We start from the raw sequence: 14,475 nt of genomic DNA, 5'->3' as shown, positions 1-14,475 counted from the left end.
ACTATAATCCAACTAATACAATATATGCATTAGTGTGATCAGTACTTGTAATGCTATAATGGAATGGAAAGTACCATTACAACAGCAGCGTAGCAAAGTCTTTGTCTAGAGCAAATGAGAATGAGCCGAAATGCAGCGACCACAGATGCAAAAACAAAGGAAGCAAGCTACTTACCTCAGGAAGGCCCAGAGTAAGCAGGGATTTCCAACAAGAGATACCCTCGCCCTCCACTGCCAACCCTTAAATGAGGTCTGGGAAGGTGTGGATCATGACCCCATTCCTTCCAGTCACTCAGATGCACTGCATGCAGCTGAGCTCCCCTGGGTTGGCCCTACCTTCCCACCAGCTGCTCCATCACTCCTTCAGGCAGTATTTGCACTACTCAGTATTTGCACTACAGTACTGTATTGATTAAAACTAGTAAAGTGTCACTAACTGAAATCTGACTCTTCAACACCTGTCTCTGAACAATAGTTTGACAAGAGATAACCTAAGTAATTCAAACACAATCACAAATCTAGTATCATGTTTAGCATTTCTGTTTTAGAGATAACAATTTTTTCTTTTGTACTAAAGAATAGTTACATGTTTATCGTGTTAAAACAGTCTAAAAGGCTAGGATTCTCTTCAGGAAGCTTGAATTATGAAGATCTCTCTTAATAAAGCTCATGTAAAGAGTTTAGATACTGCAACATAATCAAATTACAAAAGCTCCTCAAGATTTAATTATTAACTGGAGATTATTTCTTTGTTGAAGATGTACAGAAGTATCTTCAACAGAAGTTGAAGATGTTTCATGTACACATCCTGCACTAGTTACAGTTTTTGGGTACAGTTTTAAAGGCTGGCAATGGAATCTAATAGTATTTCTTTATAAAACAAAAACTTCTACACATTTGTGATTACACATTTTTAGACACATTTGTGATTATTAATACTTTATCCCAATAGATCAATATACTTCCTCTGCGCTCACTGAGCCCTATGGCTTTACCCATTGTTAAACTCAAAGTGTAAGAAAAAAACCCGTAAGATCACAATGCTTCAAGAAAAACAAACAAACAAATAAAAAAAAACTCTAGAAGTTTTGGTCCCTTAAAGAAAAGAGGCATTTACAGACAAAAAAGTAACAGCAGCCTCATCAATCACAGTCACATACCATTGCTGGTGTCACCCAGTCAGTGCTCTGATGATTTTACCACCTTCTGCTGGAAGCTTGTCTCTATTCTGGCTTTTCATCCCATGTTGCTTGCTAATCTCATGGATCTCTGGATACCACTGGACTATAGAAGATGACCAGAAGGCAGTGCTTCTCCAGATACTGACAGCTGTTGATAAACTCTACCTTTTCTTTCTTTTCTTTTTTTTTTTAGCAATTCTAACTTTTTCACCCACTGAGATCCTTACAAAAATCCTTCCCCTCCCCCCCCCCAAAAAAAAAGCTAAAAAAAACTAATCAGCAATAGAGCAAATATTAATTAAAAAAAAAAACAACTACTATTCTCCAAAAGATAGGATTGCATTAATTCTAAGCTTTCCTACAAAACAAACAAACAAACAAACAAAAAAAACCCCACACACCTATTCCATGTTTTTCACCACTTGTAAAGGGCAGCCCTGCCTACGCAACCCTGTGCTGACACTGGGTATCTTTAAAAGCAAGGGTTCACATGTTCTTGTACTGGTACCTGATTTCATCTTATAAGTGCTCAGGTGTCTCAAGGAGATGAGAGGCTGCAAAGTGCTAAATGTTTTAACCCAGAAGGCAGGAGTGGCACTCCCAGAGGTCCTACTGACCTCTACTGTATAAAGTTGGCCCTGTAAAGTCATGCAATCAAGGACACTTCAAGAAAATGGTGAAAAACTGTTTTATGCTATTTTCAAAGGGATTTTTGTGCTGATTTCCAGGAATGTTATTTATAAAAACTATGAGGTGGGGCATCTACTACCGCAAATTGGCAAGATGAAAATAAAAATGCTGTTCAAAGAAATTATGAAGTACTGTTCAAAAAGTTTATTGGATACAAATCCCAAAAGTATCCTCAATTCTGTACTTTTCCACAAGGGGACACTAAAATAATGAGAAAAGTATTTCCACAAAGTTTGTCCATCCATCAGGTTGGCCATTCTTCATTAGCCAACTAAAGTGCTTTTCACAGTCAAGCAGACTGAACGATTATGTTCCTAGCAATATGCATTTCTGTAATTCTATGGATTAGTATTTGATTTTCTGAGTGCCTAAGGCGGAAAAACTGATACCTGAGTGCAACAATTAACTGATGCCACAGAAATACTCCATTTGAAAATGGAATGCTATCCCTCAATTTACACACTCTACACCGAAGTGAACACGCTTCAGGTATCCACAGCGTGACTTCACCACTAAAAGCACACTGCATTTCTGGGGACAAGCCTAGCTGGTTCCTTTTTCAATTCGCACATTGAACAGGCAAATTACCCCAAAAGTATACAAGAAAAAGTAAAATGAAGCGACAATCTTGACTAAAAGGCAGCGCACAGCCGGCACAGCCTCTTCCGGCCTGCCCGGCCTCCATTACTACTGCGATTGAAAGGGCACGCGCGGCGCCAGAAGCTCCCGCCCAAATGGTCAGGGCCTCTCCCTCACGAAAGGCGCGAGGATCCCCTCGCAGCCGTTACCGATCCCCTGCCACAAGGTGTGAAGCCTGGCAACGCACAGCTGCCCGTCCTTCCGGCACGGCTTAATCCTTTACTACTTTCTCGCGTGCGCTGAAAGACTGGGAAGAGCAATAAACACCCGCCCCCAAAGCGAGCAGAGCTGAGAAAGGAAAGACGGCGGCTTCCTCGCACACGATATTTTCCCTTCTCGCCCCAACAGACAGAGAGGACTGCGAGGTCTCCGAGCGCAGGGGGAGCTCGGGGCGGGCTCTGCCCTTCGGTTTCCCATGGAGGTTGTGCGCGAGCCCCGGACTCATTACTGAGACTGCATGAACACAGCCACGTGAAACCCTCACCCAGCGAGGCGGCGAACCCCGTCGACACGCCCACAGCACCGCTGCGACCCGCCCGGGCCTCTGTGGGCTGAGGCCGGGCCTTCCAACTCTCGCGAGAGCGCGGACATCAGCCGTTTTCTCATTGATTGGCGCTGACGGAGGGGGTGGAAGCCTTCGTCGGCTGGGGTGGCGGCGAAAGAGGATGAGCCGGCGGCGTCTCTCCGCCTCCTGCTGCTGACGACGACGGCGACGACGCTCGGCTCTGCCTGCCGCGGGCCCAGCGCCGCGCCACCGGCCATGGTGCCCAGCGAGGAGAACCAGCTCGTCCCCAAGGAGGTAAGGCGAGGGGTGCGCGGGCCGGGCGACAGATGAAGGGGTGGCGGTGGCCCGGCGGCTGCGGGAGGTGCCGGGGCTGGCGGCGGGCAGGCTCGGCCTGGTCGTCTCCGTGCGGGGCGGGGGTGGGGGGGGTGGCGCGTCTTTGTGAGGAGGCGGGAGGCCCTTCGACCGCGGGGCTCCGAGGGCTGAGGCCGACGGACTGGGGGAGGAGGGCTTGGGGAAAGGCCGGGGCTGTGCCAAGCCGCGGGGCCGGCCGGGGAATTGCACCTGTCTGTGTCATGGCACGCGGGGGGAGGCTGAGCTGCGTGGCGGCCGCTTTTGGGGCCGGGCGGGACGGCGGCCACCGCGCTCAGCTGGGGCCGCTCGCGGGGATGGGAGGCCGGTGCGGAGCTGTCCTTGCTGGGGCCGGCGGGGAGTGCGGTGAGGCCGGCAGCTGGCGGAGGGGTGGGAAGAGCGGGGCCCCGGCGTGCGGGGCAGCCCCCGGGCGGCTGCGAAATGGCAGCCAGGGAGTGTCTCCGCCCGGTTGGCGCCGTGTGGTCCGCTCAGGTACGGAGCTGTGCGGGCAGCAGCGCTTTGCCGACGGCGGGCAGCGCGGAAAACGTGGCTCGAATCAGCAGTAGGTCGAGTAAATATACAGTGGGCTGTTCATCTCTTCCTTGGTGCGGGGAGGAAGGGAGAAGGCTTGTTTTCAGCCATAGGCTGATGATAAGAGGCTGTGTGAGGAAGGCGAAGCCTCTGTCCTGCAGCGATAGGCAAATGACACGTGTCAAGCCTGAGAGATACTGTTCAGAAAAAGGAGCCTGTAGTGCTGTGGGCCGCGTTGGGGAGCGCTTAGAGCAGTGGTGGCAGAAACTTGATTTCCTGAGCAGGTACCCTTGCACATTCAACTTTTTCTGTTTTACTTTTGCTTAGTTATGCAAACTCTTCTTGTTGTTTTTCATCAGATGTCACTGGCCTGGGAAGGCTTGTGAGGCAGGGACTGCAGGTTTGTAGGCTTCAGGAAAATGAAGTGGTATCCATGAGCACAACTGTTTAACTAAATTAAATACTGAATTTTAGAAGCAAATTGTGGGTGTAGAATTGTACAGATAAGGAGGAATGAAGGTAACTTCTTTCATTTTGGTACAGAAATGAAGGAGAAACCTTGTTGTACTTATACTAACTGGAAGAGTCAAGTTGATTAATATAAAGAAACAGCCTCAGTTAAATTCTTATATGTACTAATAGTATCACTTGGCTTTAAAGTTGTATTCAGACTGTATGTATGATTCAGCTGTGTATTTTTAACCAACTCATTGGTCTGGGGTTTTGCATGCATTTCTATCTGTATAGAGCAAAAGTATGGATAAAGGAAGATAAATACTTAAAATGTGTGATTATAGACGTGGTTATGTTAAGCATATGGTATGAAATCTATGAGCTTTTTACATAGGCAACATTATTGCGAGCTACTTTTTTCTCAGTGAGTTTTCTCAAGTTCTTTATTGTAGTCCTATGCCTTTTGTAAATAAATGAAATGGAACAGCATCAGTTCTTCAAGATGTTGGAATCTGTAGAAGCTGATCAAACTTTCTGTGGGGACACAAGTCAAATTGAGGAGAAAGATCAAGTGTTAAGCTCATCTGATTATATATCATTGAAATTTATCTTCAACTTGTCCAGTGTTTTTCAGGATATTTTATATTCATTTCAGTGATAGAAGCTTAATGAATATTATGCTACAGCATTCCTGTTAAGTCTGAGATTCATTAATAGTTTCACTGTTGAGAGTACTGAGTTACAAGTAAACAGAACTCTGCAGGTCTTGTTCTCATCTATCTCTTAAATATTAATAAGTTGCTAGCAGTGGCTGGAGACAAAGCAGGTCTTCTAGAGCTTCAGTTCTGCCCTTTGGGGATGAATGAAGGATTACTGTTCATTGTTTTTTTTTCTTTTTTTTTTTTTTTTTTTTTTTTTCCCTTTCCTAAAGATCCGAGTAATTATCACTTATATAGCTGTCTGTCTTAACTGGTTTCAAAGATTAAACTGAGATATGAACCAGCATCTGCTAAAGGATGACTGTGCAGCCATATTTTTGCTTTTGCATTCCAGTATTAAGGAGTAAAAAAAAAATAACATTTGTTTTAGGCCAGTCTGAGGAATGACTAATCAAATGACAGGAAAAGGGTTTTGGTTCTTGTCTACAGGCTTATTTGAGGTCACCGTAAATATAACACTAGGACACATCAATGTTAAGTCTTTGCTGTCAGAACAGTAAGATATGTATTAGGTTGTTTATAAGTGCTTACAGAAGTGCAGATTGCTGTTTTTTGAACTGCATGTATTGCATGTTTTTTTTATTTGGAGGATGTGTACTAAAGCAGTTAATTGTTCAGTATTTAGACTGTATTTAGGGATTTTTGTCCAGGCTACATAAGTATTTAGTAAGCTAATTATTGCTTTCTTACTACTCACTGCCTGATACTTTCCCAACTGTTTCATTGCTTGTGTGAGCAATGATTCCTTAACAATGGGGGAATGAGTATTCACATTCTGTGCAATTCTTAATTCCCTTTCTTCTGAGAAGAGAGAATTGTATCTGCGGAGAAGATTCAATTTAGTGTTCGTTTATACCAAGTAAAACAGAAGTCATTGGGTCACATAAGGACACTGCTCACCCTAGTAAATGCTAGACAGTCTTGAAGAATTCTTTTGTTATTAGGAGTTAATTTTTTGCCCTGGTCAATGAAATCTTATCCAGGGAAGCAGGGAATTATCAGTAGGATCAATTTGGAAATAAGTGATGCTATTAGGAGGGAAAAACACTTGTGTGGCTTCCAGTGCTTGAGAAGAAAGTAGACCTGAAACTTATATTTGACAAATAAATCCCAAATAGCAAATAATACAATATTATAACCAACACAGCTGGTAAAAGAGGTAAGCATTTCTTTACTGATAAGTACACTTTACAGAAACTTTTACTGAAAATCAAGTTGTATCCACTTTTTTTTTTTTTTTTAACTTTTTTGAGTTGCTCATAATTGGCCATAATATAAAAAGTAGATTCTGCCATGAGCTTCCTGAAATGTCTGTGCCACTAATTAACTGAATGTTGTGCAGATACTTTCTCAACAAGTTCCAGCATGAGCTATTCAAAGTACACCTGTTAGAGTAAGTACGTATGCTTTGTAGTGCTGCCATTTAATCCAAGGCAGTGTATGTTCTCTCAGCTAACTAATGAGTTTTTTCATCCCTTCACTAATTAATCCATTTTAATCTCCTGCATTGAACAAGTCAAAGATGCTTCTTGATAGATATCACACAAACTTCTTCATGAGAAGAACAGGAAATCAGAGTAAGTTATTGGCATTTTTTTGGTGAAAGGACGTTCTTTCTAATGCTGATGTTGCCTTTGTTATATTTCTTGATGTACTAAAATCAAAGAACAAATAGTTACAGGTAGTGTAACATAACAGTTTTCCTCTGCTTTCTTTCTCATGCTTTATTTTTGTTGTAAAGTATGACGTAGTTTGTCTTTCACAATCCCACATTCACTGACTGAACAAGTTGGGAAGTCAAATTTAGCAAACAGAATCTGAACAGAAGTCCACTGTTTGGTGCTTGCAAACAGGTGTTTACTGAATGATGCTCAGAGAATACTGCAGCTAGGTGAACAGGGCACGAGAGTAATGTGCAAGATCTTTCCCTGCTTTGTTCAGCCACTGGGCTTCCTAGAGTTACAGGTTAATTCCCTTTGCTATTGCGTAATATGTAGTACAAGAAAGACTATCAAGATAATTATCTATTGAGATTATCTGTTAAGTTTTTGCCTAAGAGGTTGTTACTTGATACTGGAACATCAGTCTGTAGATGTTATTAGCTAAGGTTGTTATTAAATAATCTGACAAATAGCATAACGCTATTTTTTTTTGTTGCTGCAATGCATTTTTAAACATGACGAATAGTGTTCTCTGGTATTTTGTGGATCACTGATTAGAGTTACTAAATGCACTGCAAGTACGGTCATTAATTTTTTGTGCAGTTCCATGCTGTTTCTCAAAATAGTAGTGGACTTTTTCTAAGCTGTGAAGTAATCACGTGGATGCAGGGCGTACTCTAAATATGTCTGTATTAAATTCTAGGCTGCCATGAGTTCAGAGCTTCAGCATACAGCAAACACTTGCTTAAAATGCTTATAGTTGTCATTCTTAGATAACTTCACTAATTTTGCTTTTCCTGCTTTAAAAACCTACCTGCTACTGGCTTTAGATGAGTGCAGTAGCATCATAGTTTTAAAATAGGAATTTAAGTAATTCTTACGTTCCATTTGCTGACAGAATGTACTGATATTAATTTAAAATAAAAATTTGCAGACTAGTACTGAAGTAGATGTATCCTTTGACTTTGTTTACTTTGGGCTGCAGGACTTAGTCCTGTTGGAATTAAATACTGAAATAAAAAAGTCTTATTTTAAACCTTTTTCCTGTATGCTAACAGTTTATGTTAAAACACTTCTGGTGTGTTAAATGCAGTAATAGATAGAAATAAAATATGTAGAAACAAGATAACCAATAACAGCTCTACTCTTGTTGTATTCATAAGTATTTGGAGGTTTATGTCTGAAACTTGTGTGGAAGTTATATCTAGAAAATTGAGTGATTGAGTTGCATAGTTGATTTTTTTTTTCTTTTTTTTTGTGAATATCTTTGATTTCTTTTGCAAACACTCGAAGTTGATGTTTTATACTTTTATTTCTTTGCATGTAGCATGCTTCCATGTGAGCTGCTTCCTTAGCATTTTATTATATTTTTCTTGTCTTGATAAAAACAATATTCTCAAAACATTGCTGGTACATCATAATTAATAATATGATAACTGGAAACTCCCAAGTCTTCAGACTTTCTTCTAAACCCAGATAAAATGGTATCCAACTTATTCACAGCTTCATGCGCTGTGACAGTCTGTTGGCAATTCTTTGTTCATGTTTTGCAATATTTGGCATGTAATACACTTGTGTCAAAGAAAAGGTCTTAGCACTGGTTCTTGAAATAACTTCAGAAAGAACATGTTGTCCATGTTCTAAAAAAACTACGGAGTAAAACGGTAAAAATTATTTGATTGAACTTAGTCTGAGGATTGTGACTGCACTTATGTGACTGTAAGGCTCCTTTTATGGCTGCAGATACATTTTCAGATGATCAGTTCTGTAAAATAGTTTAGCGTTCAGCATTGTTAAGTTAAGCAAAATGCTTCTTCTGAGATAAATTGTTCTGTAGGTCCACAGTCCATACTGTTTAACAAGGCAATCTTCTGTGACTGAAGAAGTCATTGCATGGCAACAGGAAGATTTTCTTGGATCAGAACCTGAATGTGAAATTTCACATCTTGGGAAGATGTGATGAGAGCACCTTGGAGATAATCTAAAGATTCAAGCATAAATTCTGTTTTAGCAAATGTTTTAGTTTTGTAGGGTGTGTATGTGAAATGTACTTGATATACTGTGTGTCCTCTGTAGATAACATCTGAGAAGAGATTGATTTTGAGTTTTGCACTTTTAAAGAAGTCTGGTACAATGTTGCAGGAGCCAAAGGAATTGAAGGCATATGTTTATTCGTTTGCATAGTTACTGTTGAACAGTAGTAATTGAGATTAAAGATAAAGAAGTGTAACAGTTGCTAGTAATACCTAGTCTCTTGTTTGTAAACTAAATGTTTTCATCAATTAGTAAAACATGAGAAAAACAAGGTCCTTTGTTGTGCGTGCATTGTCATTGCGTACCTTCTGTAGAGGCTTCTGCTTCAATGTTTCATGTTCTCTCTGGAATCCTTTGCAGTAATGGCAGCAGATAGAATTTGTGCCTAGGCTTCCTGGTGCTTATATTCTTGACCTATCCTTCATTCAGTGCAGTAGAGCTGGAGAACTACATGAGGAATTTCTGCTGATCCATTATTCCAACTTCTTCTATCTCCAGCAGCAGGTAGACAAAAATTAACTTTAGAGTCATGCCTTCTAATGTCAAATGTACAGAAACTTATATTTTAAGTATATCTGCCAGTATTTTTTGCAATAAAATATCTACTTTAGAATTGTTCTGAAAGACCATTTTTCCTCAGTCAGACAGTTTTCTTTATGTATTTACAACTCTTAAATCCAGAAAAAAATCCTGGTCAGTGGCTGCATTGTAGCTTACCAAGTCTTCCCTTTTCATAAGTGGGGGTTTATGTTTCCCCTTTTCCAGTCACTGGGAACTTCACCAGTGTGCTGTGACTTCTGGAATATGATGGATGCTTCTTAGCAACTTTATTTCCCAGTTCTCTCAGGACCTGCTGATGCATCTCACAAGATCCCATGGACTTACGCATCTTCAGATTTTCTAGATGGTCTCAGGACTGCAAACTTCTATTTTATAAGTCTGGGTACAAAAGTCTGTAGAAATTAAGTGATTCAGAGTCATAGAAAGAAAGAATATGATTCGTTGAGATGAAAACCTTTAAAATAGAAGTGAAATACCTAAAATGTCCAGTGCTTTAGTTGATTAAATGGTAAAATTTCATCTGTTATTTCTGAGAATGTATTCTGTGTTATCCATGGATTTTCTTTTCATTTTTTCATTTGTTAGCATTCATGTCTCCTGTAGGATGTGTAGAGAAACATTCATACTTCTTGTTTTTGACAGTTGCTGTGTTGAATTTTTAAGGAAAGAATAAATCACCTCTAATTTACCATGTTTAAAGGACTAAAGGACCAGAGGAAGAGTAAGAGAGGTTCTTCGAGATGTTCTTAAGATGCATATATAGTCTTCTAAAATAGAGAACAAAGAGTCAAGTCTCTGAAAACATAGAAGCCTTTATCTCTTAATTCAGCTGTCCTCAGACATGCCCCCTATACACTTTGCAGTCCTTCAGATGCTCAGGATAAATATACTTCTGTGGCCTCATACCAGCTTTTTCTGGCTGTTGTTTCTACTATTCTAAGTGCTATTTACACTGCTGTTGACCCAGTCATCCCCCAGAAGTAGAAGCAGTCTCTCAAAGGTGAATGCTAGTCGTGTAGCACACTCTTTCTGAGGCATAGTGTTTTTTCAGGCATATTTAGTAAGTTGGAAGCATTAGATTTAAAAGTATGTAGAGGAAATAGTAACTTAACTGTATTTATTTTGAATGACATTTAGTGAGTGAATTTTAACAGCCAGCTTGCTACTCTGTTTCATTCAGGTATCAAACACTAACTTCTTCGAAGTTTTGTTACCACAGAAAGATTCCTGCGTTTGAAAACCAAGTAATTGCCCTGAGACTCAGATGCAGCAGTAAAGAGAGTGAAACGTGTACCTCTTCTCCAATGCAGTTGAGAATCCAGTGACTCTGCTGCAGTTTTATGCCCTCCCTCTTTTGTCTTCATCAGGTCATCCACTAGAGGAAGGCATTCTGGGGGATCATCTGGCCAATGTCATTATTCTTAGCTGTGGCTCCAGCCTTCTTCCATGATATCCAGCTGTTCTCCTCTGTCTACAGTAAGCTGGAAACTGGGTGAAGAAAAAAGCAATGTGATCATTGGAGTAGTGCTATTTTTTATGTTCCAGATCATACAAAGTAGAAGGAGGAATTGCTCCTCTCATTCTGTAAAGTAACACTGACACAGCAGAAAAACAAACACAAAACAAGAAGCAGTTAATTTTAAGAAGGATTAGCGACTTAAGGCAGCTTAACATGGAGCAGCATGAGAAGCTGTGCAAGCTTAAGAAAGGGGGCCTGGGGGTTAGAAATAAGCAAGCAGGAACACAGCTGCTGCTTCTAGCAGTCGCTGCAACTATTTGAGCTATAATTGCTTGGACAAGTGAGGTGTTGTTGTATTTGAAGTTTTCAGGCTACCTTGCGTTTGTGGAATGCTTTCAGTGCATTGTAAATTCAGTAATCCTGGTGAGTTTCCAAAATAGACAAGTATGTTTGTATTATAGTATAAGAGTATCACAATTGTTTTTAAATGGCAGTTAAAAAGATTTTAGGTATCTCATTTAGGCATAAATTTGTTTCAGTTAGGGTTTATCAAGTACTCAGAGATGAAAACATACCTAAATGCTGTAGATTGAAGTAGAGGGAAGTGGTGTAACCAAGCGTGTACTGCTGCAAATGTTGGAGTTGAAACAGGGAAGCAATTTGTGTGTGATGTGAAATAGTTAACTCTAGCATTCACAGGGTTGAAACTGAATGTAGAACTTCATCATGGGGGACATGATTGGGCCAGTCTGTGTGTTTGAGTCTCGTATTTTGACTCTGACAGTTTTCTAAAATATTTTGTAAATTCTTATTGAATCTCCTTGCATGATACCTTCAAAGTCTCTTTAATTGTGGGGAGTGGATATGTTGACTGAAATCTTTTTTGATCCAGCACAGCAGGTGGGTGTTAAAAGTTGATAAACAGTGAGGTTAAACAAAAATCAAAGCATATATATATTATTTAAAGTTAAAATATTTTTTCCCCTTACTTTCCAGTCTACTTGCTGTTCCTAGTAAAGTGTGAATGTATCAGTTTTGTGGGTTTTTGTTTTGCTAAAGAGGAAACTGTAACACAAGATACATCTAGTTAACAGCTCAAAGTGATTCGTTGTGAACTTATGATACCAGTGTTCAGAAAAATGATGTCATGTTTACCAGAAGTGAACTTTAAAATAATTTTTAAAAAGTTTTACGTTAGACATTAGCAATGAATTCTGCATGCTTTGTTTTCCTGATTAACTCCTTTTAGGCTGCAGAGGTATCTCTTGTAACAGTTTGTGAGATGCTCTGTTGTCATGAAACCAGTACGCTTTTATTTCCTAAAAGAATTTGTGCCTTTCTTCTAAAATACAGCAAACATGAGTCAATTTTTTTCTTTATTAGCTTTGTAATTTGCATCAGTGTCCAAAGGGATGGAGGACTTTTGTTCAATGCTTTGCTCATTCCAATGGTTGTAGAGCCACATTTTTCACTTTCTGGAGCGTATATCTGCTCTCCTGGCTGTAGCAGAGAAGCTGGATCTTTGCTGTGCTGTCAAAAGCATGGAGCACAACTACTGCAGCCCAGGGGGGAAGTGAGCTGTGGGTTGTTAGAATGCTGAGATCCATAATTGAAATTGCACAAGGTTAAGAGAGTTGTTAGAGTGGATATGGCAGCTATGGTCTGTGATTGTTCTCTCCTTTCCTGCTGTGTGTTCCGAAGGTCTTTGGTCTCCCTCATGTTCTGTGCAAAAAGCAAAGCTGTTGGTATGTATCTAGATTAATGAATTGGACCTTTTGGAGTATGTGAAGAAGTTCTTGGAGTATGGCTGTGGCTTCTGAAGGGTCTGGTCCAGTAGCAACTTGTGGCTGGAAAAGAGGAAGTTAAATTGTAATGTCTGAATGCTTCTACACACAAAATCTAAAGTGATACTAAAGTATCACTTTAGAAGTAAAATCTATGGGAACAGGCTACTTTTATGTGTGCATTAAGCTACAAAATTTAACTTTGTAACTGCTGGAAACTTGCACCCCAGCAGTTATACAGATCTGGAATTCATACCTTGAAGTTCCACATGTAGTGATGTCATAGGCAGTACTCCCCTGTGTGTAGGGCCATAAGCTGCTGATGGGACGTGAAGTTTGAGAATTGCTGTTTTGGGCTTCATCATTCGAGACATTTTGTGAATGTGAGCATTATGTCTTCCGTTGTCTTTTTATCTTCCCTCTGTACTGCAGTGATTTGTGACAATTCTTTTTGGAGTGTGGACATTTAAGAATTTTGTTACAAGTGATCATATTAAATCTCAGCAGGCCATTGACTTCACTTGGCAGCTAAACTTTGCACATCTGTTATTTAAGCTCTAGAAACTTGTGATTTTTGCGTACTGCTTCATGCTGTCATTATATGTTTGAAATAATGAAGCTTGGAAACATTGTAGATAGTCTATGTTAAGTTTGGCTCCAGCTTGTACTTCCAATCTCTGAAAATTGTTTTATGAAACTCCAGAAAAGGAGTCAAAATGTTGGGTTTGTCATCCGTTGCTTAAAAATGTATGTATATTTTTCTTTTTGGTTTATGCTTGCAAGGTTAGTATGTATGCTACAGAATTCTAATTAACGTAGTTGTTCAGAGATGAGAAATGGCCAGTCACAACACGATGTTTACACCACTATGGTTTTGCATTTCAGTATTGTTTTGGCACATACAGATCCATACGGTCAAAGCCATTGTTTGTCTTGTAAATGCCACTGATAACAGTGCTTCCTTTGTCAGTGTATACAGAATTACAACTTGAATTATTTTAGCAGAACAGTGTTTTTGTCCTGCGCCTTGCAGTCTACCTGTTGTCATTGGCAGGCATTCATATAGATCGCTAATCTGCCATGTATTTTTGAAAGCTACATGAGGAAAATGCTTAAATAGAACGATTCTCTGAAATATCCACCAATATTTGACCTGTTGTTTGCTATTACAATTTTTTTTTTCCAAATCTGGTTTAAAAAACATGGTCAGAAATTTTCTAAGTGCAGATTTGGGAACTTAATCCCCTTTATACAAATGGAAGTTTGTTGATGATGAAGAAGTAGCTGCCAATGTTCACTTATTTAGATGCTTACACAGTGGAGCATATGCAATTTATTTCCCTAAGCTGTGGTTGTTGGGTATGCTGAATTGCAGTATATTCATGCGGCAGCATCTAGCTTGGCCAAGGACTTGGTACTGTTTTTGTTTTCTTTGTTGATTTTTTTTTTCCAGAAATGACAATAGAATATTTCTATATTTACCTTCATGTACGTTAGCTCAGAGTGCATGAACTCTATGGTTAGCTTGCCAGTCAGCTTTATGAGGCATAATAAATAGGTTTGGTGAATTCCAGGGTCATTCTAAACAGGGCAAAGCTTAAGATTTTGTGTAGCACAATATTTATTCTCCTAAGTTCACTTTGAAGTGTACATTTCCACATTGAAAAGAGATTCTTTGTAAAATACAGAATTGAACTGATGGTTTTTCATAGGGGCACAGTGAATATTTTAATTGAGAAGTGTAGAATACTGCCTTTGGAATGTTGGCACGTTTGTGTGATTTGTCAATGGAGTTGGAGGCTTTTGGTGACGTCTGAGCAAAATTCCTGAGCATTGTGTAAATAATACAATTTGTAAGCTCAGTTTGTATTTGCTGTGTTAAGTGAAACATTGCAAGTGATTTTTTTTGC

At 39.9% G+C, this 14,475-nt stretch overlaps 1 protein-coding gene across 3 annotated transcripts in view; it reads left to right on the top strand.

The window, feature by feature from the left end:
- Positions 1-3,143: 3,143 nt before the first annotated feature.
- The window catches only part of USP47 (ubiquitin specific peptidase 47), a 51,299-nt gene continuing 39,967 nt past the window's right edge, over positions 3,144-14,475 (top strand). For all 3 annotated transcript variants that reach the window (XM_052692939.1, XM_052692938.1, XM_052692937.1), the window contains exon 1: positions 3,144-3,309. In XM_052692939.1, coding sequence (XP_052548899.1) covers positions 3,271-3,309 — 39 coding nt within the window. In that variant the 5' untranslated portion in view covers positions 3,144-3,270. The remainder of the gene's footprint in view (positions 3,310-14,475) is intronic.

This window comes from Tympanuchus pallidicinctus, unplaced genomic scaffold, assembly GCF_026119805.1.
Source record: "Tympanuchus pallidicinctus isolate F22 unplaced genomic scaffold, pur_lepc_1.0 scaffold3, whole genome shotgun sequence".
In the NCBI taxonomy this organism is placed as follows: Eukaryota; Metazoa; Chordata; class Aves; order Galliformes; family Phasianidae; genus Tympanuchus; species Tympanuchus pallidicinctus.
Note: the sequence above shows the minus strand (reverse complement) of the source record. Positions and strands in the feature narration are given on the sequence as shown.